This window comes from Aspergillus brasiliensis, assembly GCF_001889945.1.
Source record: "Aspergillus brasiliensis CBS 101740 unplaced genomic scaffold ASPBRscaffold_1, whole genome shotgun sequence".
In the NCBI taxonomy this organism is placed as follows: Eukaryota; Fungi; Ascomycota; class Eurotiomycetes; order Eurotiales; family Aspergillaceae; genus Aspergillus; species Aspergillus brasiliensis.
The window spans coordinates 3,414,134-3,438,757 of record NW_027137442.1 but is presented as its reverse complement, the minus strand read 5'-3'; the positions used below and the strand labels follow the sequence as shown (position 1 = coordinate 3,438,757).

At 52.9% G+C, this 24,624-nt stretch overlaps 12 protein-coding genes across 12 annotated transcripts; 6 read left to right on the top strand and 6 right to left on the bottom strand.

The window, feature by feature from the left end:
* Nucleotides 1-269: 269 nt before the first annotated feature.
* ASPBRDRAFT_61460 (putative PHD finger domain protein) lies at nucleotides 270-4,241 on the bottom strand. Its single transcript, XM_067628312.1, has 3 exons — nucleotides 3,749-4,241; nucleotides 2,796-3,637; nucleotides 270-2,733 (listed from the first exon to the last, which is right to left on the bottom strand). Exons 1-3 carry the CDS (start codon nucleotides 3,753-3,755, stop codon nucleotides 742-744), a joined length of 2,841 nt encoding a protein of 946 aa, XP_067485251.1. The 5' UTR covers nucleotides 3,756-4,241; the 3' UTR covers nucleotides 270-741.
* A 301-nt stretch (nucleotides 4,242-4,542) lies between these two features.
* Nucleotides 4,543-5,367, top strand: ASPBRDRAFT_112858 (uncharacterized protein; the record flags this gene model as incomplete). The annotated part of the gene is made up of 1 exon (XM_067616697.1): nucleotides 4,543-5,367. The coding sequence occupies one exon, from the start codon at nucleotides 4,543-4,545 to the stop codon at nucleotides 5,365-5,367; it is 825 nt and encodes a 274-aa protein (XP_067485250.1).
* Nucleotides 5,368-5,717: 350 nt separating this feature from the next.
* On the bottom strand, nucleotides 5,718-7,492 carry ASPBRDRAFT_112106 (FF domain protein; the record flags this gene model as incomplete). The annotated part of the gene is made up of 2 exons (XM_067616625.1): nucleotides 5,718-7,369; nucleotides 7,423-7,492. 2 exons carry the CDS (start codon nucleotides 7,490-7,492, stop codon nucleotides 5,718-5,720), a joined length of 1,722 nt encoding a protein of 573 aa, XP_067485249.1.
* A 368-nt stretch (nucleotides 7,493-7,860) lies between these two features.
* On the top strand, nucleotides 7,861-8,853 carry pre9 (proteasome core particle subunit alpha 3; the record flags this gene model as incomplete). Its single annotated transcript, XM_067626615.1, has 4 exons — nucleotides 7,861-7,884; nucleotides 7,952-8,136; nucleotides 8,201-8,619; nucleotides 8,714-8,853. The coding sequence occupies 4 exons, from the start codon at nucleotides 7,861-7,863 to the stop codon at nucleotides 8,851-8,853; spliced, it is 768 nt and encodes a 255-aa protein (XP_067485248.1).
* Nucleotides 8,854-9,901: 1,048 nt separating this feature from the next.
* ASPBRDRAFT_254359 (uncharacterized protein) lies at nucleotides 9,902-10,757 on the bottom strand. Its single transcript, XM_067622176.1, has 2 exons — nucleotides 10,621-10,757; nucleotides 9,902-10,567 (listed from the first exon to the last, which is right to left on the bottom strand). Exon 2 carries the CDS (start codon nucleotides 10,565-10,567, stop codon nucleotides 10,232-10,234), a length of 336 nt encoding a protein of 111 aa, XP_067485247.1. The 5' UTR covers nucleotides 10,621-10,757; the 3' UTR covers nucleotides 9,902-10,231.
* Nucleotides 10,484-11,356, top strand: ASPBRDRAFT_254445 (uncharacterized protein). Its single transcript, XM_067622178.1, has 2 exons — nucleotides 10,484-10,552; nucleotides 10,605-11,356. Exon 2 carries the CDS (start codon nucleotides 10,895-10,897, stop codon nucleotides 11,147-11,149), a length of 255 nt encoding a protein of 84 aa, XP_067485246.1. The 5' UTR covers nucleotides 10,484-10,552; nucleotides 10,605-10,894; the 3' UTR covers nucleotides 11,150-11,356.
* Nucleotides 11,357-11,998: 642 nt separating this feature from the next.
* ASPBRDRAFT_50812 (uncharacterized protein) lies at nucleotides 11,999-13,090 on the bottom strand (the record flags this gene model as incomplete). The annotated part of the gene is made up of 4 exons (XM_067626613.1): nucleotides 11,999-12,154; nucleotides 12,596-12,811; nucleotides 12,889-12,960; nucleotides 13,061-13,090. 4 exons carry the CDS (start codon nucleotides 13,088-13,090, stop codon nucleotides 11,999-12,001), a joined length of 474 nt encoding a protein of 157 aa, XP_067485245.1.
* Nucleotides 13,091-14,213: 1,123 nt separating this feature from the next.
* Nucleotides 14,214-15,021, top strand: ASPBRDRAFT_254170 (uncharacterized protein). Its single transcript, XM_067622172.1, has 2 exons — nucleotides 14,214-14,225; nucleotides 14,291-15,021. The coding sequence occupies exon 2, from the start codon at nucleotides 14,397-14,399 to the stop codon at nucleotides 14,859-14,861; it is 465 nt and encodes a 154-aa protein (XP_067485244.1). The 5' UTR covers nucleotides 14,214-14,225; nucleotides 14,291-14,396; the 3' UTR covers nucleotides 14,862-15,021.
* On the bottom strand, nucleotides 15,005-16,192 carry ASPBRDRAFT_254178 (uncharacterized protein). Its single transcript, XM_067622173.1, has 2 exons — nucleotides 15,944-16,192; nucleotides 15,005-15,813 (listed from the first exon to the last, which is right to left on the bottom strand). The coding sequence occupies exons 1-2, from the start codon at nucleotides 15,980-15,982 to the stop codon at nucleotides 15,148-15,150; spliced, it is 705 nt and encodes a 234-aa protein (XP_067485243.1). The 5' UTR covers nucleotides 15,983-16,192; the 3' UTR covers nucleotides 15,005-15,147.
* A 210-nt stretch (nucleotides 16,193-16,402) lies between these two features.
* ASPBRDRAFT_191260 (sulfite reductase subunit alpha) lies at nucleotides 16,403-19,540 on the top strand (the record flags this gene model as incomplete). The annotated part of the gene is made up of 1 exon (XM_067620342.1): nucleotides 16,403-19,540. One exon carries the CDS (start codon nucleotides 16,403-16,405, stop codon nucleotides 19,538-19,540), a length of 3,138 nt encoding a protein of 1,045 aa, XP_067485242.1.
* Nucleotides 19,541-19,954: 414 nt separating this feature from the next.
* On the bottom strand, nucleotides 19,955-21,250 carry ASPBRDRAFT_114102 (tRNA methyltransferase TRM7; the record flags this gene model as incomplete). The annotated part of the gene is made up of 1 exon (XM_067616793.1): nucleotides 19,955-21,250. One exon carries the CDS (start codon nucleotides 21,248-21,250, stop codon nucleotides 19,955-19,957), a length of 1,296 nt encoding a protein of 431 aa, XP_067485241.1.
* A 172-nt stretch (nucleotides 21,251-21,422) lies between these two features.
* On the top strand, nucleotides 21,423-23,991 carry mak5 (ATP-dependent RNA helicase MAK5). The gene is made up of 3 exons (XM_067621649.1): nucleotides 21,423-21,738; nucleotides 21,789-22,997; nucleotides 23,047-23,991. Exons 1-3 carry the CDS (start codon nucleotides 21,505-21,507, stop codon nucleotides 23,899-23,901), a joined length of 2,298 nt encoding a protein of 765 aa, XP_067485240.1. The 5' UTR covers nucleotides 21,423-21,504; the 3' UTR covers nucleotides 23,902-23,991.
* Nucleotides 23,992-24,624: the final 633 nt, after the last annotated feature.

Sequence of the window (24,624 nt, the reverse complement as noted above, 5' to 3'; positions counted from 1 at the left end):
TTTCTTGGAGTTCATTCTACAATGCTGTTGTAATTTGTCTGGATTTGCATAGCGCAGGCGTTCTTGTTACTACTACGTCTGGGATGTTACGGATTAAATAAAAATATATAATAAACATGTACAGGCCGACTTCGCACTTGCTTTCAACCTGTAGTCTCCCTCAACCCCAGTGTGGAGCCATACTAACACTAGTAGTATTACTGATGCTACAATTATATTTTGGGATTGCCACCATACTACTAAATACGAGTAGATGTAGCATGCATGAAGAAGATTCGTATGAAATAGTGGAATATTGTTCATTTTGACATACAAATTCAACGCATGTAAAACAGCATGCGATAAGAACAAAATGAGATGAGGGGAAATTGGAAAAAAAGGAAAAGAAAAAGGAGAAGGCATAAATAACAAACCCAGTGTTGAAACAAGCCTCGCTGGGTACATAGAGCCCATGTTCATGGCAAGCACGAAGAAGAAAGCAACTAGAAAGGGGGAAATAAAAAGAACAGATCAAATAGATAAGCATTCCGTGAAGTCGCCCAAATACCCGTTTTGAAAAACCCTACCCCAGCACATGGGAATAGCAGTGCGAAAAAAAAAGAAGAATTACACCAAGCCCCGGAGATGACCCTGCAAAAGAACAACGAAAGCGAAGATATGGGAGAAGAAAGACGTTACTGTACAGTAGGCAGTGTTGAAACACCCTTTCCCCCTTTTTTCTCTTTTATTTTGTTTCTCTTTCTACCGTGCATTCTGCTGTGGACCGTGTCCGTTGGTCCTGGTCGCCGTTGCTAACTCTTCTATCAACATTGTGTAGTTAGAGCTGACTTCCGGTCGTCGTAGGAGGATATCCCGGACCACGCTTAGCTGGGAGGCATCTGCATTGGGAGCATGGGATAGGAGTTGTTGGATAGCGGGTGTATTGGCCTGCGCACCGAGCACCTGTACTGCGGCGGCGAGACCGGTAAGGGGTGGTTGGTTGGGCTGTGGAGGCTGGTAGGGTGTGAATTGAGGAGCTTGTGGCGGTGGTTGTTGTTGGTGTTGTGGCTGGACTTGATGTCCATAGGGTATTTGCGTCTGAGGCGTTCCGTCGTAAGATGATACAGGAGTGGGCGTGAACTGGGATGCCTGCGGCGGTCCAGGAGTCAGGAAATGCGCCTGCTGGGGCGTCCCCGCTGCCACGGTCAATGGACTGGCAGAAGCCCCGGGCTCCTGGCTCGGGAAGTGTGAAGGAGGCTGTACTGATGGTGGGTTCGAATCGCCGGTCTTGACGGCAAAGACCACGAGCATGACGCGCTCCGGAGTTGGATCTTCAAGAGCGTTGTTCTCAAGAAGCTCGATGAACTCCGGTTTCTTGGTGGAGCCTGCTTCGATGGGGATAAGGTAGGTATCCTTGACAGCTGGCAACGGATGTTTGCCAACAACACCATATCTCGAACGATCTTGGAAGTAGCTGAACAGCCTGTCGAATCCTGCACGGTCCTTAGGGGAATCGGGGCGGCTGATCGAGATAACGGTCACGTCGGTTGAAGAGCTGAAACGCAGACCGCAGAGGTACTCGCTGGCAAGGGCAATCTCAATCCTTCCGTCAATCGACAATGTCGGTGGAGCCAGCTGACTCCATGGTATGCGTCCGCTCAAATCAGCTCCTCCAACATGCTTTGCCGAGGAAGTAAACTCTGTGATCGGATTCATGACAACCTTGCCATGCCAGATGGACCCTTCGTCATGAAAGTCCTTTGGTGAGTATGGTGGTGAGTCGGGCTCATCGTCTCCCAATAGCTGATCGATCTCAGCATCAGCCTGAGCCCTAGCTGCTGGCAACTGCTCACGGATATGAGCAGAGACTTCGGGGAAGACCTGCTCGTGGCTGGTGCCACCTGGAGAATGAGCCCTCGCGGGGAAGTGATCCTTGTGAGTGGTAACACCGTCGGTCATCTTGGTGTCAACATCCTGTGATGTCGATGCCTTGCGGGCGCCATCAGCCTGGGACTGGGGGCCAGGACTCGTTGGGCTCTGGCCAGCGGAGCTGCCATCGGTATCCGCCAGATTGCGTCGAGCGGCGGCAGTTGAGAAGACGGGCTCGCTGGCGACATTGTGGGTATCATCTTCAATGAACTCTTCACCCTTATGGGTCCGTCTAATGCGAGGCCCTTGTTCCTGCACGATGATGTGCTGCCGTTCAGCTTCCCGCTTGATCTCGGCATCCTTCTGCTGCAGTTCCTCACTTGCCATATCTTGGGTGCTCATCTTAGAAAGGGCATCAGGAGATAAACTACCTACGAGCAGACGGTCCCGTAGAGAAGGGTTCTTCTTTACGTTGAACATGATCGTCCGCAATTGTGACCTATACGGCTCTGTGGGCTCCCCAGTTCCTCCGCATATATTCTGATACATAGCGCTCTCGAGTGAGAGAGAAAGCTGCCGGGCAAATTCCTCCACCGATTTCACTCCGGACCCTTGGGGCAGTTGGAACGATCCCTGCTCTTGGGCCTGGGTAATCTGCTCTACAAATAACTTGACCAGAGCTTTGGCAACACTCTTGCGAGATGGATGCGTCAGCTGGTCCGCGGATTTCGAGCTATCAGTCACTGCTGTTCCTGCAGCAGAGCTTTTCCGGGAAGAAGGCGCACTGGGCTGCTCCTCCTTCACCTGAGCTGGTTTGGCGGCAGGGGCTGACACAGACGTCGCAGGTGCTGGCGGCGATACCTTCTGCTGCTTCGGTTTCGGTCCCTTGTATGTCAGTGTTAGCGGAACCCTCCCCTACCCATGGCACTGGAAAATCGAGAACTTACCGGTTCAGGGCCTTGCACCTCTTGGTGCTCATCGAACTTGCGCTTTTGGGCGCTTGTCGACTGCGCTTCAGGAACGTGTCCATTCTTCTCAGGAGCCGGCGTATTGGCTTCAGGGGCCGGTGCAGCCGGTGTAGGAGGCGCGACAGGAGCAGCAGTAGAGGCTGGGGCGGGTGTTGAAGATTTTGCGGCGCGCGCAGGTGTGCTTATCTCTGTCTTTGGCTCGCTGGCCTTACGCTCGCTTGCTTGACGCTCGCTTGCCTGACGCTCACTTGCCTGCGACTCACTCGTCTTGCGCTCGGCCGTCGGAGGTTCGCTGGCCTTGGGTTCGACCGACTTAGACTCGCTTGTCTTGGGCTCAGCCACCTTGGCTTCACTTGGTCTGCCTCTTCGGCCGCCCTTCTTGCCCTTTCTGCGACGGGATGCCTTCTTTTCTTCGGCTTCCTTGCGTCGCTTTTCGGCAGCTTCCTCCCAGGGTTTCTCACCGCGCGCAATCTTTTCGAGAAGAACCTTGTGATTCTCGGGCTTGCACTGCTCACAGAAGTACTCGTCCGGCTCCTCCCCCTTCGCGTATGTCAGGCCCATACAGTCATTGTGTTGCCAGGCGGAGCATCGATCGCAACAGATCATGTCGCGTTCAACATCTTCCTCCTCTTCATATTCGCCACAGATGCATCGAATGATTTCTTCTTCTTCGCTAGGAGCAGGCGTCGGTTCGACGGAGGGTTTGGGAGGTTTTTCTTTCGGCTGGGCTTTCGCCTTGGACTTCTTCGCGGGCGTTTCGGTAACCATGTCGAGGTTCTTGTGCTGACCCTTGGTCGAGCGACCGGAGCGTCGTGGTTCATCTGGCCTAGTAGTTAGCTTTCTGTCCCGACAGAAGTGGAGGTGTGCTGCCAGTCGCCACCCATCGGGAAGTCCGACAATGGTCGCACGACTCTCGGTATACAATAGCTTACCGGCCATGATAGAAGTATATAGGCTGATACCAAGTATTCAAATTTCTACGGCGCGAAGCTTTGGGGGGTTGTAAAGGTCTGAGATAGAGAGATGAAAAAAAGGATTGCGCACGCCACCCAAATCTCGTTCTACGGCATCAGAAGGGCTAAAGTAATACACAGAGGAAGGCTCTGGAAAGTGGCACTTTTTGGTTTGCCCGGTCCACGCAGGTATTACTTTGTCCTTGCACTTCCAGCGATCTTAGTCTAGAGACAACGCGTGGGCGCCGGTAATGTCACACCGAGCGTGGGTGCTGAGTTTCGTTTGAATGCTGTCGCGCGCAGCGTGAATGCTTGGCGTGAGCGGGGTCGCGTGTAGACTGCGCAGCGCCTGAGGCGGCTTCTCCCCGAGGGAATCGAGAGCTGACAAGAGAAATTCCGCAGAATAGCCTCGCAGGTATGTCTGGTGATGAAATGAACGTCCAGCGACAAGCAGCGGGGATGCTGGGAGATGAAGAAGACAGATGGTGGGAAGAGAGGAGATGCTGTCGCGGTTGGATCGGGATGCTGAGTCAGGCTGCACGTGACTGCGGCTCCGCGGAGAATGGCTTGGCAGGCGCCAGTCCGGCTCCTTCTCGTCGCGTCTATTTTTCGGCGCCCTCGAAAGCTTCTCCAGATCCCCACATAGACTGTCTTTTACTTTTCACGATCTTCTTGCCCGTGCTTCCCCTCCCAGTTGACGTGTTGTTTAGAGATCTCTTAAATCAAATCAATATCTATAATCTTTTGCATCCCACCTTTACTCAGTACAGATCATGGCAGATGTTCGATCATTACTTCGGAATGAGCTCGCCGCCCGCAAGGGCTCATCCCAGGCAGGGAGCGCAACGAACCGTGTGACCAAAAAGCGCAAGGTAGACCCAGCAGATGATTTGAGGCGCAAGAGGATGAGGGCAAGTATGCCATCTGGTCAGCCGACCACGCAGACCGTACAACCACCTAGTGCACGAGCTATCGAGGAGGAGGATGAAGAGATCGAGGGATCAGAGCAGGACATCGCCGGACCACAGCCGCCATCTGATATCGCACATGAGCAGCAAATCGCTGAACCGGAAGTACAGCCGTCAGATACATCTCTTGTAGCCTCCGAACCGCCTGCCACGACCACTCAAACGATCGACGAGGATGAATGGGCCGCTTTCGAGCGCGAGGTTGTCGCCCCCACCCGCGTGCCACATAGGCCCGCTGCGCTCGCAGCGGAAGCCACTATATCAGCAGCGCCCGTATCTGCAGAGGAACTTGCCGCCCAGCAGCAGAAGGAGACCGAAGCGATTAAAAAGAGCCGTGAGGCTGAGGTCGAAGGCGAACGGGAAGATGCGGCGCGGTTTATGGAGGACGAGTTCGATGAAATGGAGCAATTAGAGGAGCGCGTCAGACGTCTCAAGCACAAGCGGGAAGAGTTGAGGCAATTAAGGACCATGGAAGATGCAGAAATGCGGAGAATGGACGAACCTCCTTCCGCTACTAGCCCGTCAGGGGACCAACAGAATCAACCTGCAGGCGACGCAAATGAAGACGAAGACGATGAAGATGACGATGATGATTATGACGATGACTGGGACAATTGGAGGTTCAAATGAGTTTAATGCGGCTAAGGATCGGGCGTGGGAGATACAGGCGTCATTTCATACGAGGGAGGTCTCGGACTTTCTTTACTTACAGTGATACCCAATAAGCTATGTGAAATCACAGGCCATTGCTATTAATTATCTACATGGGCCACAGTACACTATTTATCGGCGTGGGTGGTATCCCGTGTTTTTGATGAGGCAGCGACATATTGTACTCTTAACATACTATCCTACGAAGACCTCCTATATGCGCGAGAATGTATACTGGATCAACCAGCAAGGGATGGACATGTATTTTTACAGTCATTTGCAATCATAAGTATTCTTTATATATCACATAGGTTGCCAGCTCTGATTCTTCAAGACTGCTGGGTGGCGTTTTCGCCTTGGCTCTTTGAAGACTGTTCTTCGGCTTCTATGTAGCTTCGAAGTCCTCCCCTATTGATCCTCATAGCTTCCTCGATCTCTGCCTCCCCTTCTCTCAAAAGGTGCTTACCGCGAACAAGCTCGCCCTTTTGCTTTCTCTTCTCCTCTTGTACCTGCTTCTCTCGTTCTGCCAACGCTTTTTCGCGTCTGTCACGTTCAACCTTCTTCCGTTCCACCTCTTCTCTTTCCTCAGCGGTCATGTCATTCTCCGGGGCATCAGGCAAGGTAGATATGTAAGCCTCAATAAGCGGATTCCGCACTTTGGGCGTAAGGGCGATATATCTGAGATCGGTGATAATGGAAGGCGGGAGGGCCTCTAGATTAGAAGACCGATTGAGTTCGTGCAGTGGTACAGATTTTAGTAGTGCTGATAGGTCAGACTTTCGCGTGCTTTCCGACTGTTTCAGTCGGGACACCAGATCGCGGTAGTACTTTTCCCGATCTTTGTCTGACATTTGCGAGTCCTTCATCTCTGGTTCCTTTTTGTATTTGCGCTTGAACTCGGGCCAATATAACTTTGGTGTGGCGTGTTCCTGGAGGAAAGCCAGATACTTGATGCGCGGGTCCTTCTTTTCTTCCTTCTCTTTGCGTTCTTTGAGCTCTTGAATTCGGTCACGACTCCAGTTGGACCAGACCTCACGACGCGTTTTCATGTTTGGCAGTACAGTGTAGCGGGTATCATCAATGATTCGACCTTCTTCGATGATCTTCTCCCACGTGGAGAATGGGTTAATGTGGTAGTCGTCAAGGAGATCGCGGAATAAGGCTGTGGCATCGTCCTCCGTGAGCGGAAGCCCTTCTGCACCCTCCTCCCATTCTTCTTCTCCTGGTTCGCCGTATTCGCCAGGATCAAGGCCATATTCTTCTCCCATTGCCGCCAATTGATATTCCATATCCTCTTCAGTGAATTCCATCGGCTGTTGTTCGCCCTCTTCTTCGGTTCTGGGTCGCTTGAAAGGTTGCTCTTCCTCACCCTCGCTGTCAGTAACTTCAACTTCCTCATATTCATCGCTCTCTTCCCCAGCTGCCGTAGCGGCACCAGTCCCTGCTTCTACCCGCTGTGGTTGAGCAGGCTCCTGAGTTTCTGGTTCTTCTTTGGTGACATCTTCCATATCCTCGCCCCGCTCCTTCTTTTCCTTCGCCTCTCTTTCCAAGCGATCGTACTCAAGGACCCCTACGAGGACCTCTGGGGGAATCTTCCAGAAACTTTCATTCGTTTCGGGGTTATGAACGAATCTCCTTCCCAGCTTAGTCTTCACAAGTACCCATGGCGCGCAGCCAGGAATGTCATGTTTCGTTTTCGGCCTGTCCTGTGGCCCACGGGGCTTGCGGTCATGGTATCCTCTGCCACCACGAAAGCCTCCGCGCGACTGACTATCGAACGGTGCTCCGTGTGATGGAGCGCCATATCCAAAACCATGAGGGGCATACGGAGTCGAAGAGAAAGGAGGAAGTGTATCTGGGGTTAGAAATGGCGCCTTATTCGCCGGTTCTAGTGCTGCTGCGGGCGGAGGTTGTGTGGGAGCGGCCTGGGGCCTCGTATATGTGGATTGCTTCGTCTGCGAGTTGTAGTAATACAGGTGACCTAGGTCTGATTAGATCGACTCTCAGAGGAATCGGAGAAGCTGGTAAGCAAACCTGAAGGAGCTTTATGTTCGGTCCACCCTGGAGGTAACGGAGGGGGTGGGGTATACGTAGATTTAAGCATTGCGCCTACAGAGGATCCGAGAAAGTGCGCAAAAGGGTATCAAATAAGTGCCAATAGCATAACAACCCATTCGGTTGCAGTTTTAGGCTCGAAGGAAAGAATTCCGGAGCGGATTCGCGCAGGCCGAGAGCTTTCGCAATGGGTGTTCGGGTGGTCCGAGCTTGGCGGACTGACGGTCAGCCCGGACTCTCAGAGGTGGACGCGCCAGGGCGAAGTTGCCTGGTCACCACTCAGCGGGAGCTCATCCGACCTTCCTGCACAGCTCGCTCGGCACTCATTCCTCATCTCCAATCCTCCCTTTCCTCAGTCTGTTTTTCTCAACAAAGAGCGTTCTTTTATAATCTACTCAAGTTGACATCGTATTCAAGATGTCGCGGAGATACGATTCCAGAGTAGGCCTATTTCCCAATTCCGTCGTTCCTTGGGAGCTTTAGCTGACCCGATGACGTCCTTCCACAGACTACCATCTTTTCCCCCGAAGGTCGACTCTACCAGGTTGAATATGCGCTGGAAGCCATCTCGCATGCCGGTACTGCCCTAGGAATATTGGCCAAGGATGGAATCGTCCTCGCCGCGGAGAAGAAGGTTACCAGCAAGCTACTGGAGCAGGACACATCTGCGGAGAAGCTATACACGCTGAACGAGTATGCATCACAGCCCCAGCGAATTGCAGATATCTTATGAGATCGAAATCTAATATTTGAGCAGCAACATGATCTGTGCTGTTGCTGGTATGACGGCAGACGCGAACATCCTTATCAACTATGCCCGACAAGCTGCCCAGCGGTATCTTCTCACCTATAACGAAGAAATTCCTTGCGAGCAACTTGTCCGTCGTCTGTGCGACTTGAAGCAAGGATACACCCAGCACGGTGGTCTCCGTCCTTTCGGTGTATCATTCATCTATGCCGGCTACGACCCTCTCCGAGAGTTCCAACTGTACCAGAGCAACCCCAGCGGTAACTACGGTGGCTGGAAAGCAACTAGCGTGGGAGCAAACAATGCTAGTGCTCAGAGTCTGCTGAAGCAAGATTACAAGGAGGACTGCGACTTGAAGGAAGCTTGTGCCATGGCTGTCAAAGTTCTGAGCAAGACGATGGACTCGACCAAGCTGAGTAGTGAGAAGAGTAAGTCATGACTGATCCTTGCACGTGGTTACCCATACAGGGGTACCGCTCTATCATGGTACCGTGACCTAGGCTAATACATTGGCCCCTACAGTCGAGTTTGCTACGGTTGGAAGGACGCCGGAGGGCAAGATCTACCACCACCTGTGGAATGCTGATGAGATCAATGCCCTTCTGAAAGAACATGGGCTGGCCAAGGTTGATGACGAGCCCGAGGCTGGCGAGATTAAATAAATGAGAAGACGACCCGATTTTGCTACTTGACCAGATAATCCCACATGTTTCCTGTGCAATATTCGCGCATTTTTCTGCCCAACATTCACAATGTAGATTCCCTACGGTCTCGTATATGTACACTCGTCTGACAGGTCGCTCAAATCACTCACGGAGCGGGTGAGGCCCCTATAGCTGCATCTGAAGCGCAACTGACGTCGGCCACGGGTGACGTGGCAAGCCTTGATGTCGAATTAAGCATCGGGCAATTCATTGCAGGTCTACCCTCGCATCTGTCGACCGGAAATGCCCAAGCTCGTCATTGATCTTGGGACATGAATGGTCCACGTAGTCTTCAAGCCCTCGAGCACCCTGGGCGCTTGAACAAATGTTGAATGTTTCGGAACTTTAATGGCATTGTGAGGCCCCATATATAGAAGAATCCCCAGACCCCAAGCTGGTATCTTGTTTGCAACACAGCCGCATCATCAACAAGCGAGTGCACAAGCTGTGAGTGTGTTTCAATGCCAACCTGCCCAGTCTTCTTGCGAATTTGACGGCCATGTCATGGAAGCATCGCAGGCGCGGGGTTATTGAGGAAATCTTTAGGCATACCCCAGGATCACTTGAAGATGAGTCAAGCCCAGCAGATTGCGATCATGGAATATTAGTGTTAGCTTTCGTTCTGGTTTCTAACGAGGAGAATAAAGGCCGCAGAAGGCAATCACTAACTCAGTAGATTGATTAATGTGGAGAGGAGGGCATCACGTGCGGAGGACCGCCCAAACGCGGGGTACCATCTCCATGTCCAGCTTAGTATCTCGTCTCCCAAGTTCACCGGCCTCTATCTTCAACAATCATGATACAACCATGGTTTAAGAATCAATTCGGACAGTTGACCTATTTGATATGGTCCTTGGACTGATAGCTTTCGAACTCTAACCCCTCTTCTCACAATGGCCCCTACTTCTGTCCCAATCGTCATGGGGGTCTGGTTACCTTGGTCTGGCGAGCCGCTCGTCAATGACTTGGGCGCTTATGATGTGGAACACCTCCTCGTGAACGCTGCACGAAGTTACCAGATTGGCACAAATGAAACCCTTTCATTGGATGTTATGATTTCTCGACAGCAGAATCCTTGATTCACACTTTTCCGCCAACCATTGCATGGGCCCGGCGTGAAGAACCAACCTCGATTCGATCGTCAGAAACAAAAGGAAAAATGAATAATTTAGGAAATGGAAAGTGTCAAGTGACACAGCCCCTGTGAGGCACAGAATTTACAAACAGGAACATGATCTGAAACCGAAAGACAGTACCAAAGAGGGAATCCTAAGCACAAACGAAAGCAACAGCAAGTGGCCCAGCGCATGGCCCCCGAAAAGTTCGAATCCTTCTTTCATGAAAGTGCCTTTCTTCGGTCGTCACGCTCTCGCTGCAGTTGGCGGATTTCTTTTTCGAGCTCCATGATGATTTTCTGTGACCGGTCCATGGACGCTACGAGATTGCTACCCTCCCGTTCCCATCGCTTCAAGCGTTCCACCTCGGCGCTTCGCCGCCGGTACTTGGTTTCGATCTTCTCGCACAAGCGGCATAGTGTTGTTTCAAACTCAGTCATGTTGACGAGCCTCATACCGCAGGTCTCCCCAGTGCGGTACTCATAATTGCAGCGGTGAGCGAAACTTGTCCAGCTCCAGTCTCCGCATGCAAATCTCTTCTGGTTGTAGAAACACATCTCTATCGTTCAATCGTCAGCTAATGTCCAGACCAAGCCGTGTCCAAACTCACTTGTTACTGATACAGTTCGTTGTTTCACGTTGCTAATCTGAGTTCTATTGGCTCCGCCAAATGCTCCTGCCGCGCTGCAGAGGTTTGATAGGCTAAGCTTGCACGAGGCCTATAGAAGGTTGACGGTTGTTTTAAAACGAAACACCTTATTCTGAAGAACAACGATTTAGATCTCGCGATAACCCTTGAAGAAGCTGAGTCTGAAACGGATAATGATCCAGATTCAATCGACTGGTAGGCCCCGGGTCCTATTTATGTTTCGCACAAAGCTTTCATGTTACGACCCAGCCAGTTCTCGTACTCTACCAGTCAACCGTCGATCAACCCCTCAACATACGATGGCTTATCGACTACGGCATTCTGCTATCACCTTCACATCACATCCAGTGCTTTTCCGGTTGGCTATGCTGGGGTCTGCCAGCTGTGGAGACACAACTTATCCACAACCTTCCTAATCGGGTCAGTTGTAGTCAGTGGATGCTTCACGGATGCATGCGTGTTGCTGTCGTGGCGGTATCATTTCTACTGAATCAGGTTGAGTCCTGGAAAATGCCTCATTTGATATGGATGGTTTTCGTCCTCCTGGCTGGGATTGCCATTGCAGCCTTGGTCTTTCAACGACCATCCCCGCTTCCTTTCTGCGTATCCGTTGCGTTTGAAGTCGTCCTTCGAGAAGAAGACAGGCCTCACCCCTGCCGAATCAAAGCTCCTGCATGAAAAAAATGAACCGTCTCTTTATTTTGTGCCAGCTGTCAGGCCGTCCGTCTCACCGTCCAAACCTTTTTTGCCCCCTTCGGCGTCCAAGAAAAAAAGAACCTAGTATGCCGACTTGAGTGGATGGAAAAAGCACAGTTACGCTTTGCAGGACCAGTGTGGTTACTGCTATGATCATTTAGTCTGGTTCGTTAGATGCCTTACCACCATAACTTTGTGGCTAGTCACTCACAACCAATTAGTCCGCTCGAGAACTGGCCTAGTGCCATAACCTCTGATACGGACTTTGGGCCGAGGGCAGGGTGACTCCGAGACATCTGCCCAGTTGGTCTTTACTTTTCTTTTTTTTTACTTTTTTCCCCCTCAACTCTTTACCTGACACCTGGTATGCCCAAAGGGTCAGGGTTCTGTCACCTGTTGCAACCCTACCAAGTTCCTCCTACCATGTATCCCGAACATTGGTCCACACAGGGGTCCGGCCTTCGTGCCAATGGCCATCTCATGTACTCCGCATGTTTCCGTCTGGCTGATATCAACCAAATGTTTCTGCATCTAGTGGCAAAAGACGCGTCACTAGGAGCCCTTCATTGGCGTTCATTGCGTCCTTGGATTTTACCTCGGGAGTCAACATGACATGCAGTTGCATGATGAGTTCAATATTTCATTAGGGACTGATTCTCTTCAGCTGATCTCCCACATCTGCAGACGAATAATCCCGCATGTGTCCCCGCTCGGGTGCAGGGTTTATCTTCATTTGCCTGCTTTCCTCGGTCAATATGATAGGATGTCGGTTCTGTACATCAGCCATGGCAGATACTGACTGTGGTACGGTGCACCTACTGTCGAACCCGTGCAGCTGCACTAAAGCTCGGAGACTCACTGACGTGGCACGCTTCGTCTGGTCGAGGTGCTCGAAATTTCGGCCTTTCATGGTGAAGAGGGGGTTTTCGATTAGGAGATGGTGTACAGAATTCATAGCAGCTTGAGCAAGGCAGCCTTCACTTCCCCAGCATTGGCCTATAGGGGGTCAATGTACCCGAATTTCCGCTTGTCCGGACATCCTTCGAGACGATTGCATGAAACTCTCTCGTGCGTCTGTACATCCATCACAGCATTGGATCGTCGGTCTACCCGACTAGATTCCTTGTGTGCTGAGATTCTGAGCATGGAATGATGTCGGTTGCCAACTCAGCGACTATCGGTTTTGGCTTACAGCCGCACCGTGAAGGCAACACCGGTTACCAACTGTTCTGCCACTCACGAGCTGCTCAATCTCGGTACTCGCGATGCGATTTGCCACCCCTCTGCCTGCTCTTGCGAGCTGTCTTACTTCGGATGTTTCTAGTCCAGCCTTGCCTGTGGCAATTGTACTTCCGTAACCAGGATTTGGCTCGATAGTTCCGGTAAATCGTCCTTGCCCAACCAGCCAGGATTCTTGATTCACGCCTGATGATTGTGAGTTCCTTTTGGGCTGCAACTGTCCGGAAATTGCTCTACGTTTTCTGCTCTGAAATCGAGTGTACTATTCACGACGTTGAAATTGGATTTTGTGACCCACATACTTGCGCCGAAATACTGGGATTTTTCAATCCCGTGACTGTAACGTGACCGCAACCCTCTGCGCATCTACGCATACATGTTTTTCTTGCATTCAACAAATGGAATATGTCAAACGACCTTTCGAAAATTTAAGGTAAGGAAGCGTTTCCCTCTGTTTCCGGCTTACGGGTTGGGATTGGCCAGTGGATGAAAGCATATTCGACGGTGTCAGCAGGCTGTAGCCAATGAAGCGGTTCAACTGGACGGGAGATATATGCAGCTAAAAGGACCCCTGTCAATTCCTTCTAGCCCGCAAAACGCCCAGACTAGACAAGTCCGATTGACTTGAGCAGGGAAGAATTATAGCGGGTCCTCGCATCTGCATGTTGGCACCTGCAATTGTTTCTCTGCGGCCTCGAGTATGAGGCATTCAGCCTTGCATGTTGCACAAGTCAGTTTGTGGCTTTGACCCAGTGCTCTTCATCCTGTCCGTCGATGCGCCTCGACCGGCGTAGGCTCCCTGTGTTTGCAAATCGGGTATGATCCTTATGCAAGAGGCCATGACCCAGCCCATAAACATCCCCACCTAGCAGACTATCAACATCCAGCACAGAAAGCCTGAACCATGAGGCAACAGCAATTAGCCTGGGATCTTTGCATAATCATGGTCATTACATACCTGGAGTCTTACATCAGGCGTTTCTTACCGAATGCACGGAGACTGTGCCATCGCACTTGACTAGTCTGTTCTCAATTGAGGCGGCACCCGCGTGTAGCATGATTGACGTGTCAAGACTATCATTCCGATAGACTGACTTCATCCGTTTTGCTTTTCCCGTTTGTGGCGACCTGATGGGAGTACAACACCGTACTTCTTTCTGGCACAATGAGGAGCACAAGGCATCCATGTTGACTAGGAAGGCTGCCTACGATCGTAGAGGGACCAGAAATCTGCCTTGCTCCACGTCTCCGAGGTGAGGCGACTACGCCGCTAGTCTAGAAACGATCTCCAGGTGGTTCGTGATGGTTTGATGCTACTTTTTCTGTAATTCAGACATTGAGATGTATGTCTCGTTTTCTTCAAGGCAACCCGAGAAGATTCTCTCACTCATCGTCTTTGCTACCCTCGTAGATCAGCGCGCTTTCCACGTGAAGAGGGCAGATACATCCGGATATACATTGGGATCACGTGGCCGCGCTGCACCCTGGCAAAGTGGATGACGTCAGAATGATAGTAGTCCAGCCAAGTTCCTCTTGAATCCCAACGCAACCCCCGAGTATTCCTCTTCAATATCACTTCTTTCTAGACTTTCTATCACTGATTTTCTATCTCTAACAAGGCCTCCAAAGATGTACGTGGAGACTCTCAATGCATTTCCCAATGCCCTTGCAATTGCCGGCTAACCATTGCTTCCAGTACTATATACAACCGCCACAACAACCAAACTATCACAACTAGACCTATCCTATAGACACTCAGTCAATCAGACAGGGGCAAAGCAAATACATCCATCTACACCAACATGCTTAAGCAAATCACCTCAATCGGCCGCCTGGCCCAACGCACCACTCAAACCCGAACCCTCCAACCCGCCACCCAGGCCCGCCGCACCTTCCGCTCCATCGCACCGCTGCGCACAACCCATCAACAAAAGAGCGAAACCCAATCAGGAGATCGGAACGTCCTTGACCCTCAACGATCCGAGAGTTCTTATACGGGCACGGATAGCGAAGTCGCGGGTCACGATGCAGCCTTCGATCCTAGTAACACATCACCGGAAGGTCAGGTCGAGCAGGCGCAGAAGGAGTCCGAGCAGCAGGGTAAAGTGAGTAACCCTCTGGATATGAGCCCTGGAAACAAGGAAGCGAGTCATGCGAGGCCTCCGCAGGAGGGAGGCCCAGATCATAATGCTGAGAAGGAGGGGCCGAGCTCAAGGGGGTGGACGAGAAAGAATCGGGAGGTGAGGGGTGGAAATAGGAAGTATTGAGGGGGTTGTTGCTGTATAGATTTTGCATTTTATTGTTGAGTTCGTGTCTGAAAATGCTTGTTTGATTGTATGTGTATGGTACTACTGCATATAATAAGAAAGTCATCGGATCTTCTGTGAAATATATATATTCTGCAAGCTTCAGGACAGTGGTACTTGTTTTCTACATCATCACTCTTTGCTCAACCTCAGTAGATTGGAATCGAAAATTATCGTCATTAAAGCAGATAGCATATACAAATGCATACAATAACACTCATACTACCAAACAATTTGGTCATTCTCCTTACTGCTCCTTCCCATACTTGATAATATCCTTCCCATACATCACCCACACCTTCTCACTCCCAGCCGGAACCTCGCCATTCAAAGCCTTAACCCCCGCATTAACCGCCGCCTTCGCAATAACGTCCGCATCCTGCGCCCATCCATCCTTCAACCCGGAATGGATCTTCCCCGCCAGGCCCGCAAAGCCCCGCATAAGCGCCTCAGCAGGCCTACTCTCCTGCCTCTCCCCGGAGATCAGCCCAGGACGCAAGATAACCGTCCTATCAAATCCCATTGCCTTCACCTCCTCCTCAATCTCACCCTTCATCCGGGGATATCCAAACGACGAGTTCTTGTCAGCTCCGGTCGACGAGATCAGCACGTAGACCTTGGCGCCGGCGTCGCGCGCCGCACGGGCCATCTCGACATTCAGACCATGTTCGATCTTGTATTGATTCTCAAAGCCGCCAGCTGCGCCGCGGGTGGTGCCGAAGGCGGAAACGAAGATGTCTGGGGTGGGCGTCAGGGAGGAAAGCTGCGAAGCCCACTTGGAGGTGTCGTCGGACACGAAGGTGGTGAGCTTTTCTTGCGGCGCGGCGGTGGCGGCTTGCGGAGTGCGACGGGAGATGGTGTCGATGCGTGCCACGGCGGAGTTGCCCAGGAGGTGGGTGAGGATGTGGCTCCCCTGAAGATAAATATATTAGATGATTTGCTTTTTTGGCTATGACTACATGGTGGAATCGGAGGGATTGGATCTTGACTGATGCTGAGGGTTCTGGGTTTGACTAGGGTAGACATAAGCTTGGATAACTTACCACCATGCCGGTGCAGCCGATCAATGCGACGTTGGCCATGTTAGCAGCAGTTATATATACACAAGTGATTTGGTGCAGAAAGGGATAACTACATGTGAGGATGAGATGACGTTTTCCGCCGACTTATCGTCGGATTAGTAATCATTACTTATCAGCGGGTCTTCGTAATTGATGCCTCAGGACAACATGACTGACTAATGCGGGGAAGGCCGAAAGCGGAGACATTCTGCCGATGGATGCCGCCTCCAGGATCTATCGATAAGAAATTGCGTGATTGCCACTAGCCGGATCGGGGAAGATCCCCTGGGATTTTCTATAGAGCGGCGGCGGCGACGGGCTTTTTATCCCCCCATCGCCCCTCCCAATCCGGCGCCGCTGATTCTCTCTTCTTGTCTTTCTTGTCCTCATCCTGGTGGTATCGGCTGGCTGATTCCCCATCTTCAGACAAGAATCCCCGCCATGGGCTCCCCTTCTCCAGCCTTGTCGACCCTCGGTGGTCCGACTTATGTCACTGCCCAGACTCTTATCCAGCAGGTCGCCTATATCTTGAGCGACAAGATCTTCTCCTACTCTCCGGAGTCCTTCGACTTGGATGCTGCTCTTCGGGAATGGTCTTCCAAGCAGGAGATCAACGCCAATGGCGAGTCTCCTGAAATCAAGGCCATGGAGACCCGCCAGGGTGCTGGTAACATCGCCCTCGGTTACATCTTCTCCCAGGACTTCGACCTGAAGAAGCGCCACATCCCTCAGGGTATCGTCGCTTCGTCGGCCACCCTTCCTTATATGCGTGCCGCCCTGGAGCAGCTGTCTCTGCTGTACTCCGTTGCGAGCCCCGTTGCCGCCCATGTCGCCGCTGTCGACTATGCCGGTGAGGACGGCCTTGTATCCGACTATGCCTCCGCCCTTTCCCTCGCTGAAGAGCTTGGCCTGGGTCTGGTGTCGAGTGCCTCTGTCCACGAGTCTCAGCACATGGCTCTGCTCACCACCCTCCTGTCCTCTGTCTTGCCTTCCGTCCACATCTATGACGGTGTCCGTGTCGGCCGGGAAGAGACCCGCGTCATTGACGTCCTCGACCAGGCTGGTCTGTCTCGCACCTACGAAGCCGTTCGCAAGACCCTCGAAGACTCCCGCAGCCGTCACCTCGACACCCAGGGCAAGCTTCTTGAGCTCCTTCAGTCCCTGAACGGTGAGCTCGGAACCGACTATGGCCTCTTCGAGTACCACGGCCATGCCGAGCCTGTCTCCGTTCTGGTTGCCTTCGGTACTGTTGAGGCATCCCTCACTGCTCAGATTGCCCGCTCCCTGGCTAAGGACGGCGTTCGCGTTGGTGTCATCAACGTCCGTGTCTACCGTCCTTTCGTGGAGGAGGAATTCCTGCGCGTTCTGCCCAAGTCTGTCAAGACCGTTGGTGTCCTTGGCCAGGTCGCTGACGAACAGGCTGTGCAGGAGCAGGGTGTTCGCTCTGCCCTGTACGAGGATGTCCTCGCTGCTTTGACTTTCGCTACCGATCGTGAGCAGGCCCCGGCTTGCGTTGACATCAAATACGCCCGCTCTCAGCGCTGGGATCTGATCAACACCGCTGCCGCTTTCCAGCTGGTTCACGAGAAGCCCATTGTCCAGGCTGGTGCCGAGTCCGAGCCCCTGCAGCTGCTCGACCCTGCCACCGTCCAGGAGTACACTTTCTGGGATGTCGACACCTCCGTTGGTGGCGACGTCGCCACGACTCTCTCCCAGGCCTTGGCTGCCGATTCAGCAAGCAATGTCACCACCAACAAGGTTCACGATAACCTGGTTCAGGGAGGTGTCGTCCGTGTTGACATTCGCAAGAGCTCCAAGATTGTCGATGCCCCTTACGCCATCACTGCCGCCGACACTGCCTATGTTGGAGACGTTAAGCTGCTTGGCGATGTTGACATTACCGCCTCTGTCAAGGACAACGGCAAGGTCATTGTGAACGCCCCTGGCGTGAAGGACGACGAGCTTGAGAAGAAGCTGCCCGTTGCCTTCCGACAGGCAGTCGCGCAGCGTGGAATCTCCCTTTACTTCGTCGACCCCTCTGTTGCCGGTGAGACCGTCTCTGAGTCCTCGGTCCTTCAAGTTGCTTTCTTGCGTGTGGCCCTGCCTTCCCAGGAGAGCGTGGGTATCAAGAAGCTGGCCTCTATTGGAGGAAATGCCGAGGCCCTGGAAAGTGTTAGCAAGGAGCTCGAGAAGGTTCTCCGCCAGATCGAGGTTCCTGAGGCCTGGAAGACCCCCGAGGAGGGAGCCCAGGTCACTCAGCTCCCTAAGGACATCTCTCCCAACAGCTTCGTCTCTTTCGACAAGGAAGAGACCGAGCCTGCCTCCTACCTGAAGGACTGGCAGACCGCTGCCAAGGGTCTCGCTTTCAAGGAGGCATACGGCACCCAGAATGCTTTGCGTCCTGAGACGGCTACCAAGACCTTCACTGTTCACGTCAAGGAGAACAGACGCCTTACCCCTGTCACCTACGATCGTAACATCTTCCACATCGAGTTCGACTTGGGTGACTCTGGTCTTACCTACGACATCGGTGAAGCGCTGGGCGTGCACGCTGAAAACGACCCCAAGGATGTCATGGACTTCATCGCGTTCTACGGCTTGAACGCCGACGATGTCGTCGAGGTGCCCAGCCGCGAGGATCCTGCCGTATTGGAGAACCGCACCGTCTACCAGGCCCTTGTCCAGAATGTCGATATCTTCGGTCGCCCTCCCAAGCGCTTCTACGAAGCTCTGGCCGAATTCGCAGACGACCAGAAGGAGAAGACTGATCTTCTTACCCTTGGTGGCCCCGACGGAGCTGTGGAATTCAAGCGCCGTTCCGAAGTGGACACCGTTACCTTCGCGGATATCCTGCTCCAGTACCCCTCGGCCAAGCCTGCCTTCCACGACCTGATCCGTATCGTCGGTCCCCTGAAGCGCCGTGAGTACTCCATCGCTTCTTGCCAGAAGGTGACGCCCACCACCGTCGCGCTTATGATCGTTGCGGTTACCTGGTCGGACCCCACTGGCCGTGACCGTTTCGGTCTGGCTACCCGGTACCTGAGCCGCCTCCAGCCCGGTACCCCGGTCACTGTCAGCGTCAAGTCCAGTGTGATGAAGCTGCCCCCTAAGTCCACTCAGCCCCTCATCATGGCTGGTCTCGGTACCGGTCTGGCTCCCTTCCGTGCCTTCGTCCAGCACCGTGCTCTCGAGAAGGCTCAGGGCAAGGAGATTGGTGCCGTCTTGCTGTACATGGGCTCCCGCCACCAGCGTGAGGAGTACTGCTACGGTGAGGAGTGGGAGGCCTACCAGGAGGCCGGCGTCATCACCGTCTTGGGTCGTGCCTTCTCCCGTGACCAGCCGGAGAAGATCTATATCCAGGATCGCATGCGCCAGACCCTGCCTGAAATTATCCAGGCCTACATCCGCGAGGAGGGTGCTTTCTACCTCTGCGGTCCCACGTGGCCCGTTCCCGATGTCACCGCCGTGCTGGAGGAGGCCATCGCCACCGAAGCCAAGAACCTGGGCAAGAAGGTCGACTCTCGCAAGGAGATTGAGAAGTTGAAGGATGAGGAGAGATACGTCCTTGAAGTGTACTAAGGGGAGGTTGAAAAAAGGTTATGACGATAGACGAGTGGGGATATCTAGCGCCGTGCGTTGTACATGATGCGATGTGATGATCTGTCCGTCCTGTTTGAGTTTAGCGCATCCCAGCATAGACACCTGATGTATTAGTTTAACAATAGACTTGCATCTCTTTGATTCCGAATCTACTGCTCCTATTTTTGTTATCATCATCTATATCGTAAATCTATGGGTATCTGCTATATCCATCCGCCCGTGTCCCATCTAGCAGCCAAAGTATTCTAAAGCGCATCCAACTTTCTTTTAACCCCGCCACAACGGAAAGAAAACAAAAATTCGTAACCATAACTATAAACAAGAAGATATCTAAAAAGACGGGCCCGTCGTAATACTAATCACTTCTAAAACAACGAATGAAATGACCCCCCTTCACGCCCGCCCCAAACTACCCAACTTCGTCTTCCCATACGCACCACCCTTTTCCTTCCTCAACTCCAACGCCCGCCGATAAGGCGGCGCCGTCGGCGGCTGCACCGGATCCAAACTGACATGATCCGGCGGAAGCGTATACGAGGCATCGGAATCCCAAGCCGAGAGATCACCGCACGCAATGAACCTAGGGATCCACCGATTCTCAACAGCGAACTTCTCACCGGCGGACTTATACGCCAATGGCTCCGGCGTCACCGACGCCAACGAGTCATCGTGAAGCAGTCGCGCTTCCGTCTGGCTAGACTCCGCTGAAGCAGCACCCAGAGTCGCTTCGGCCGGAGCAAAACGAGCCAGCTTGACGGGCCGTCCCTCGTTCTCGGACTCGACAACTTCCACTCCGACATTCCCGTCTGCCGAAACAGCCGGCGGGACAGCCACGCCTCCAAAGATGGGGTGCTTCAAAGCGTCCGTGCTCGCATGGATTGAGGGCGGGATAAAACCCTCGCACACGACGAACGCCTCCAGACTACTGGCGCGACTACTCCTCGGCTTGGCGACGCTGACTTTCTCGAACACGGTGCGGAGTTGCGCGTAGAGGAGATCGACGTCCCGACCGCGGAAGATCTTCGCGACGAATTTGCCGCCGGGGCGGAGGACGCCCAGGGCGAGGTTGAGCGCCGAGTAGAGGAGTTGCGATTGGATGTAGATGTCGAGGTCGTGCAGGCCTGTTACGTCCGGGGCGCCGTCGGAAATGACCAGGTCGACGGGGTGAGGGGGACGAATGGCGGAGGGGGTGGAAGAGGTGGAGGAGTCGTAGGCTTCAGGGTCCAAGGCGCGCAGGAGGAGCGGGATGGTGGAGGGGTGGGTGATATCTGCTTTGAGGGTGGTGATGCCTTCGAGCGGCGCCATGGGTTGTAGGTCGATGGAGACAATCTTGACGTTCTTGCGGGGTTTCAATTCGGCCATGTCGGTGTCTTCTTCTGAAGTGGCCGTGGTGGTCTTGTCGCCATTGCGAACGCGATCGAGGGCTTCCTTTTCCTTGCGCTTCTTCTCAACCCAGGCGCGTCGACCGAAACTCTCGCCCTTGATGAGAACGCGACTCAGCACTTGACTCCAACTGCCGGGGGCGGCGCACAGATCGACGACTCGGGTGACTTTGTCCGGGTTCTCGTGCTCGAATAGATCGAATTGCTCGTCGATTTGGATGAGTTTGAAGGCGGAGCGGGCGCGCCAGTTTTGTTCTTTGGCTAGACGGTAGTAGGCATCGCGCTTGTCTTTGGAGGATTTACCCATTGTGGCGGTGGGAATGGGGTATTTTGGGTGGTGGGATTTGACAAGTTGAATTGCTGGAGGAGGGATTTGAGGGGGATTTTCTCGTGGGGCGGCGATAAGATTAACTGGTGCAAGGCGGCGGCTTTCTGCCGCTTTTTTTTCTTCCCTTCCTTTCTTTCGCGCGGACGGCTGAGTGAGTTTGACTTCGCTGCGGACGTTTGTTTCTCCTCGCTTCTCGGATTTTGTGTATTCGGTCGGGGTTTAATTTTGCAATCATGGGTCAGAAGAGACAGCGCGGCTCGAAGGGCGCTGATTTGCAGGCCAAGAAGAGGAAGAAGGACGTCGCCGCGGCTGAGGACGGCGAGGATGCGCTTGTTACCGTTAACGACCTTAACTGGAAGGAGGTTGCGCTGCCTGATCGACTTGAGGATGCAGGTGGTTTCTTTGGATTGGAGGAGATTGACGGAGTGGAGATCATCAAGGGAGGAAGTCAAGGAATCCGGTTCAAGGTATGCAGTGTTAGCTAGTGGTGTTAGGAGAATGCTAATTGACCCTTCAGGCCGCACATGGAAAGCCGAAGAAGTCGATCCTGAAGAAGAAGGCACCAGAGGAGGAAGAGCAGCAATTGGACGACGACGAGTGGTCTGGTTTCAGCGACAACGAAGCGACCGAGCAGAAGGACACTGCACCGAAGGAAGACCAGAAGGACGAACAGGAATCCGGCAAATCCAAGGCCGAGGAGAAGAAGAAGGCCAAGAAGGAGAGGCAGGCAGAGCAGAAGAAAGCCAAGAAAGAAGCGAAGCAGAAAACTACACCAAATCAGGAGGACAAGAGCATCAAGCCCGGACTCTCGTTTTCTGCGCTCCAGGATGAAGAGGATGACGATGGCGTGGATGTTTCTGCTTGGGAGTCGCTTGGATTGTCCCCTGAGGTTCTCACCGGTCTGTCGAAGATGAAGTTCACTACACCCACACTCGTTCAAAAATCCTGCATTCCCCAAATTTTAGATGGCCACGACGTGATTGGCAAGGCATCGACGGGTTCCGGAAAGACATTGGCGTTCGGTATCCCCATCCTCGAACACTATCTCGAGAAAAGACGGGAGGAATTGCGTGATGGGAAGGAGAAGGATAAGAAGAACTCAGCCCCGATTGCTCTCATTTTGTCTCCCACTCGAGAACTGGCACATCAATTGGCTAAACACATTGGCGAGCTTGCTCTCCACGCCCCTGGCTCCAGTGCCCGCATTGCACTTCTTACGGGTGGTTTGTCCGTGCAGAAACAGCAGCGTGTGCTGGCTGGTGCTGACATCGTCATCGGTACCCCTGGTCGGGTATGGGAAGTGCTAAGCAGCGGTCAGGGCTTGATCCGCAAGATGAGCGAAATCAAGTTCCTTGTCATTGATGAAGCGGACAGACTTCTTAGTGAGGGTCACTTCAAGGAAGCAGAGGAGATTCTTGGTGCTCTCGATCGCGTTGTGGAGGGTGATTTTAATGGCGAAGAAGGCGAAGACGAAGAAAAGGATGCTCGCTCTGAAAGGCAGACGTTGGTCTTCTCCGCTACCTTCCACCGCGACTTGCAGCAGAAGCTCGCCGGCAAAGCACGTTGGACGGGCGGCGACATCATGAGCAACAAGGAGTCTATGGAATATCTCCTCCAGAAACTGAACTTCCGCGAAGAGAAGCCCAAGTTTATCGACGTCAACCCGGTCTCGCAGATGGCTGAAGGTTTGAAGGAAGGCATTGTCGAATGTGGAGCCATGGAAAAGGTATGTGCAGAAGCTGCAGAGTATTCTTCGTGTGCTAATCAAGGCTTAGGATCTTTATCTCTACACTCTCTTGCTCTATAACCCCAAGCACCGGACACTTGTGTTCACCAACTCCATCTCCGCCGTCCGTCGTCTCACCCAACTGCTCCAGAACCTCGGGCTTCCGGCTCTGGCACTTCACTCTTCTATGGCGCAGAAAGCACGTCTGCGTTCAGTAGAAAGATTCTCCTCGCCTACGTCAGACCCCAGTAGTATTCTCGTCGCTACCGACGTGGCTGCGCGTGGTCTCGATATCAAGGGTATCGACTTTGTCATTCACTACCATGCTCCCCGCGCAGCCGACACCTACGTCCACCGTTCCGGACGAACCGCGCGTGCGGGTGCCACAGGAAAGAGTGTGATCATCTGCGCTCCCGAGGAAATGGTTGGAGTGGTTCGTCTGGCCGCCAAGGTGCACGCCAACATGGCCAACGGCAAGAAATTGCCGCTTGAGTCGTTAGAGCTCGACCGTCGGGTTGTCGCTCGGGTCCGTCAACGTGTGGACTTGGCCGCCAAGATCACTGACTCCCACATCGCCAAGGAGAAGATTTCCGCGGAAGATAACTGGCTCCGGACGGCAGCAGAGGATCTTGGAGTGGAATATGATAGCGAGGAGTTTGAGAGCGCCCAGAGCCGTGGTCGTGGTCGTGGGCGTGGCCGTCAGGAACGGCAGCGCAAGGCGGGTGAAGTTACGAAGAATGAGTTGGCCGGTATGCGGGCGGAACTGAAGCATCTGCTGTCTCAGCGAGTGAACGTGGGCGTGAGTGAGCGGTACCTCACCTCTGGACGGGTGGACATTGAGGCGTTGCTGCGTGGAGAAGGCAACAATTCATTCCTGGGCCAGGTGGATCCCTTGGATTTCTAATGCTTGTAACTATTACGTTGTACAGAGCTTGTTCTATACCATTCGAGACCATGACTGAATAGGATTTGTAGATTGTTTATCGGTTCGGACACAAATTAGACTTTCTGCTTGTTTGTTAGTAGTTCATCTTGTTGGATGACCACGTGATAGTAGTTCCTTAGAGTGTTGAGTAGGATGACTTCATACCCATGATACATAAGTAACCGGCAATGAGCAGCAGCAGCAGTGGAGATAATATATTTTTAACTACGTACTATTATCCCCTTTCCACCACACTACAATGATCTCAAGTCCATAATAGCCTGTATTATAATATAATAATAAAACTAAGAATACCTCGCCCCTAAAATGATAACCCACCTCCCCAACAAGGAAACCACCTAGAATCGGCACCTATTTCTATCCTCAGCAACAGGTGTTCCTTAATAAAAAAAGCCGGCGCCAACTCAACCAATCCCAACACACCGGATCTGCCCCACCCGCCAGATCCCTGCAAGTTGAGCGACCATCCCTGCAAGCCATCCCAACTAGCGCCGGAATTGCACCTCTTATTGGTCACGTCAGTCCACGTTGATGCCATTCCACGTGGGCGAGGGCTCCACTTACCCGGATAGGCCAGGGTTTTTTTTCCCATCTTTTTTTCTTCCCTGTTCTGCCCGACGGGAATTAGACTTCGCAATTTGCCATATTGCAGAAAGCAAAACCTCATCGGCCTTCGCGGCG

Excerpts from the sequence above, each read along its gene's own strand:
- mak5 (XM_067621649.1), top strand. The coding sequence starts at position 21,505 with ATGGGTCAGAAGAGACAGCGCGGCTCGAAGGGCGCTGATTTGCAGGCC. Across the intron at positions 21,739-21,788 it reads GTCAAGGAATCCGGTTCAAG|GCCGCACATGGAAAGCCGAA; the intron begins GTATGCAGTGTT and ends TTGACCCTTCAG. Across the intron at positions 22,998-23,046 it reads AATGTGGAGCCATGGAAAAG|GATCTTTATCTCTACACTCT; the intron begins GTATGTGCAGAA and ends ATCAAGGCTTAG.
- ASPBRDRAFT_61460 (XM_067628312.1), bottom strand. Across the intron at positions 2,734-2,795 it reads AGGTGCAAGGCCCTGAACCG|GGACCGAAACCGAAGCAGCA; the intron begins GTAAGTTCTCGA and ends CTGACATACAAG.
- ASPBRDRAFT_254445 (XM_067622178.1), top strand. The coding sequence starts at position 10,895 with ATGTTACGACCCAGCCAGTTCTCGTACTCTACCAGTCAACCGTCGATC.
- ASPBRDRAFT_254170 (XM_067622172.1), top strand. The coding sequence starts at position 14,397 with ATGCTTAAGCAAATCACCTCAATCGGCCGCCTGGCCCAACGCACCACT.
- ASPBRDRAFT_254178 (XM_067622173.1), bottom strand. The coding sequence starts at position 15,982 with ATGGCCAACGTCGCATTGATCGGCTGCACCGGCATGGTG. Across the intron at positions 15,814-15,943 it reads TCGGCTGCACCGGCATGGTG|GGGAGCCACATCCTCACCCA; the intron begins GTAAGTTATCCA and ends ATTTATCTTCAG.
- ASPBRDRAFT_254359 (XM_067622176.1), bottom strand. The coding sequence starts at position 10,567 with ATGTGTTTCTACAACCAGAAGAGATTTGCATGCGGAGACTGGAGCTGG.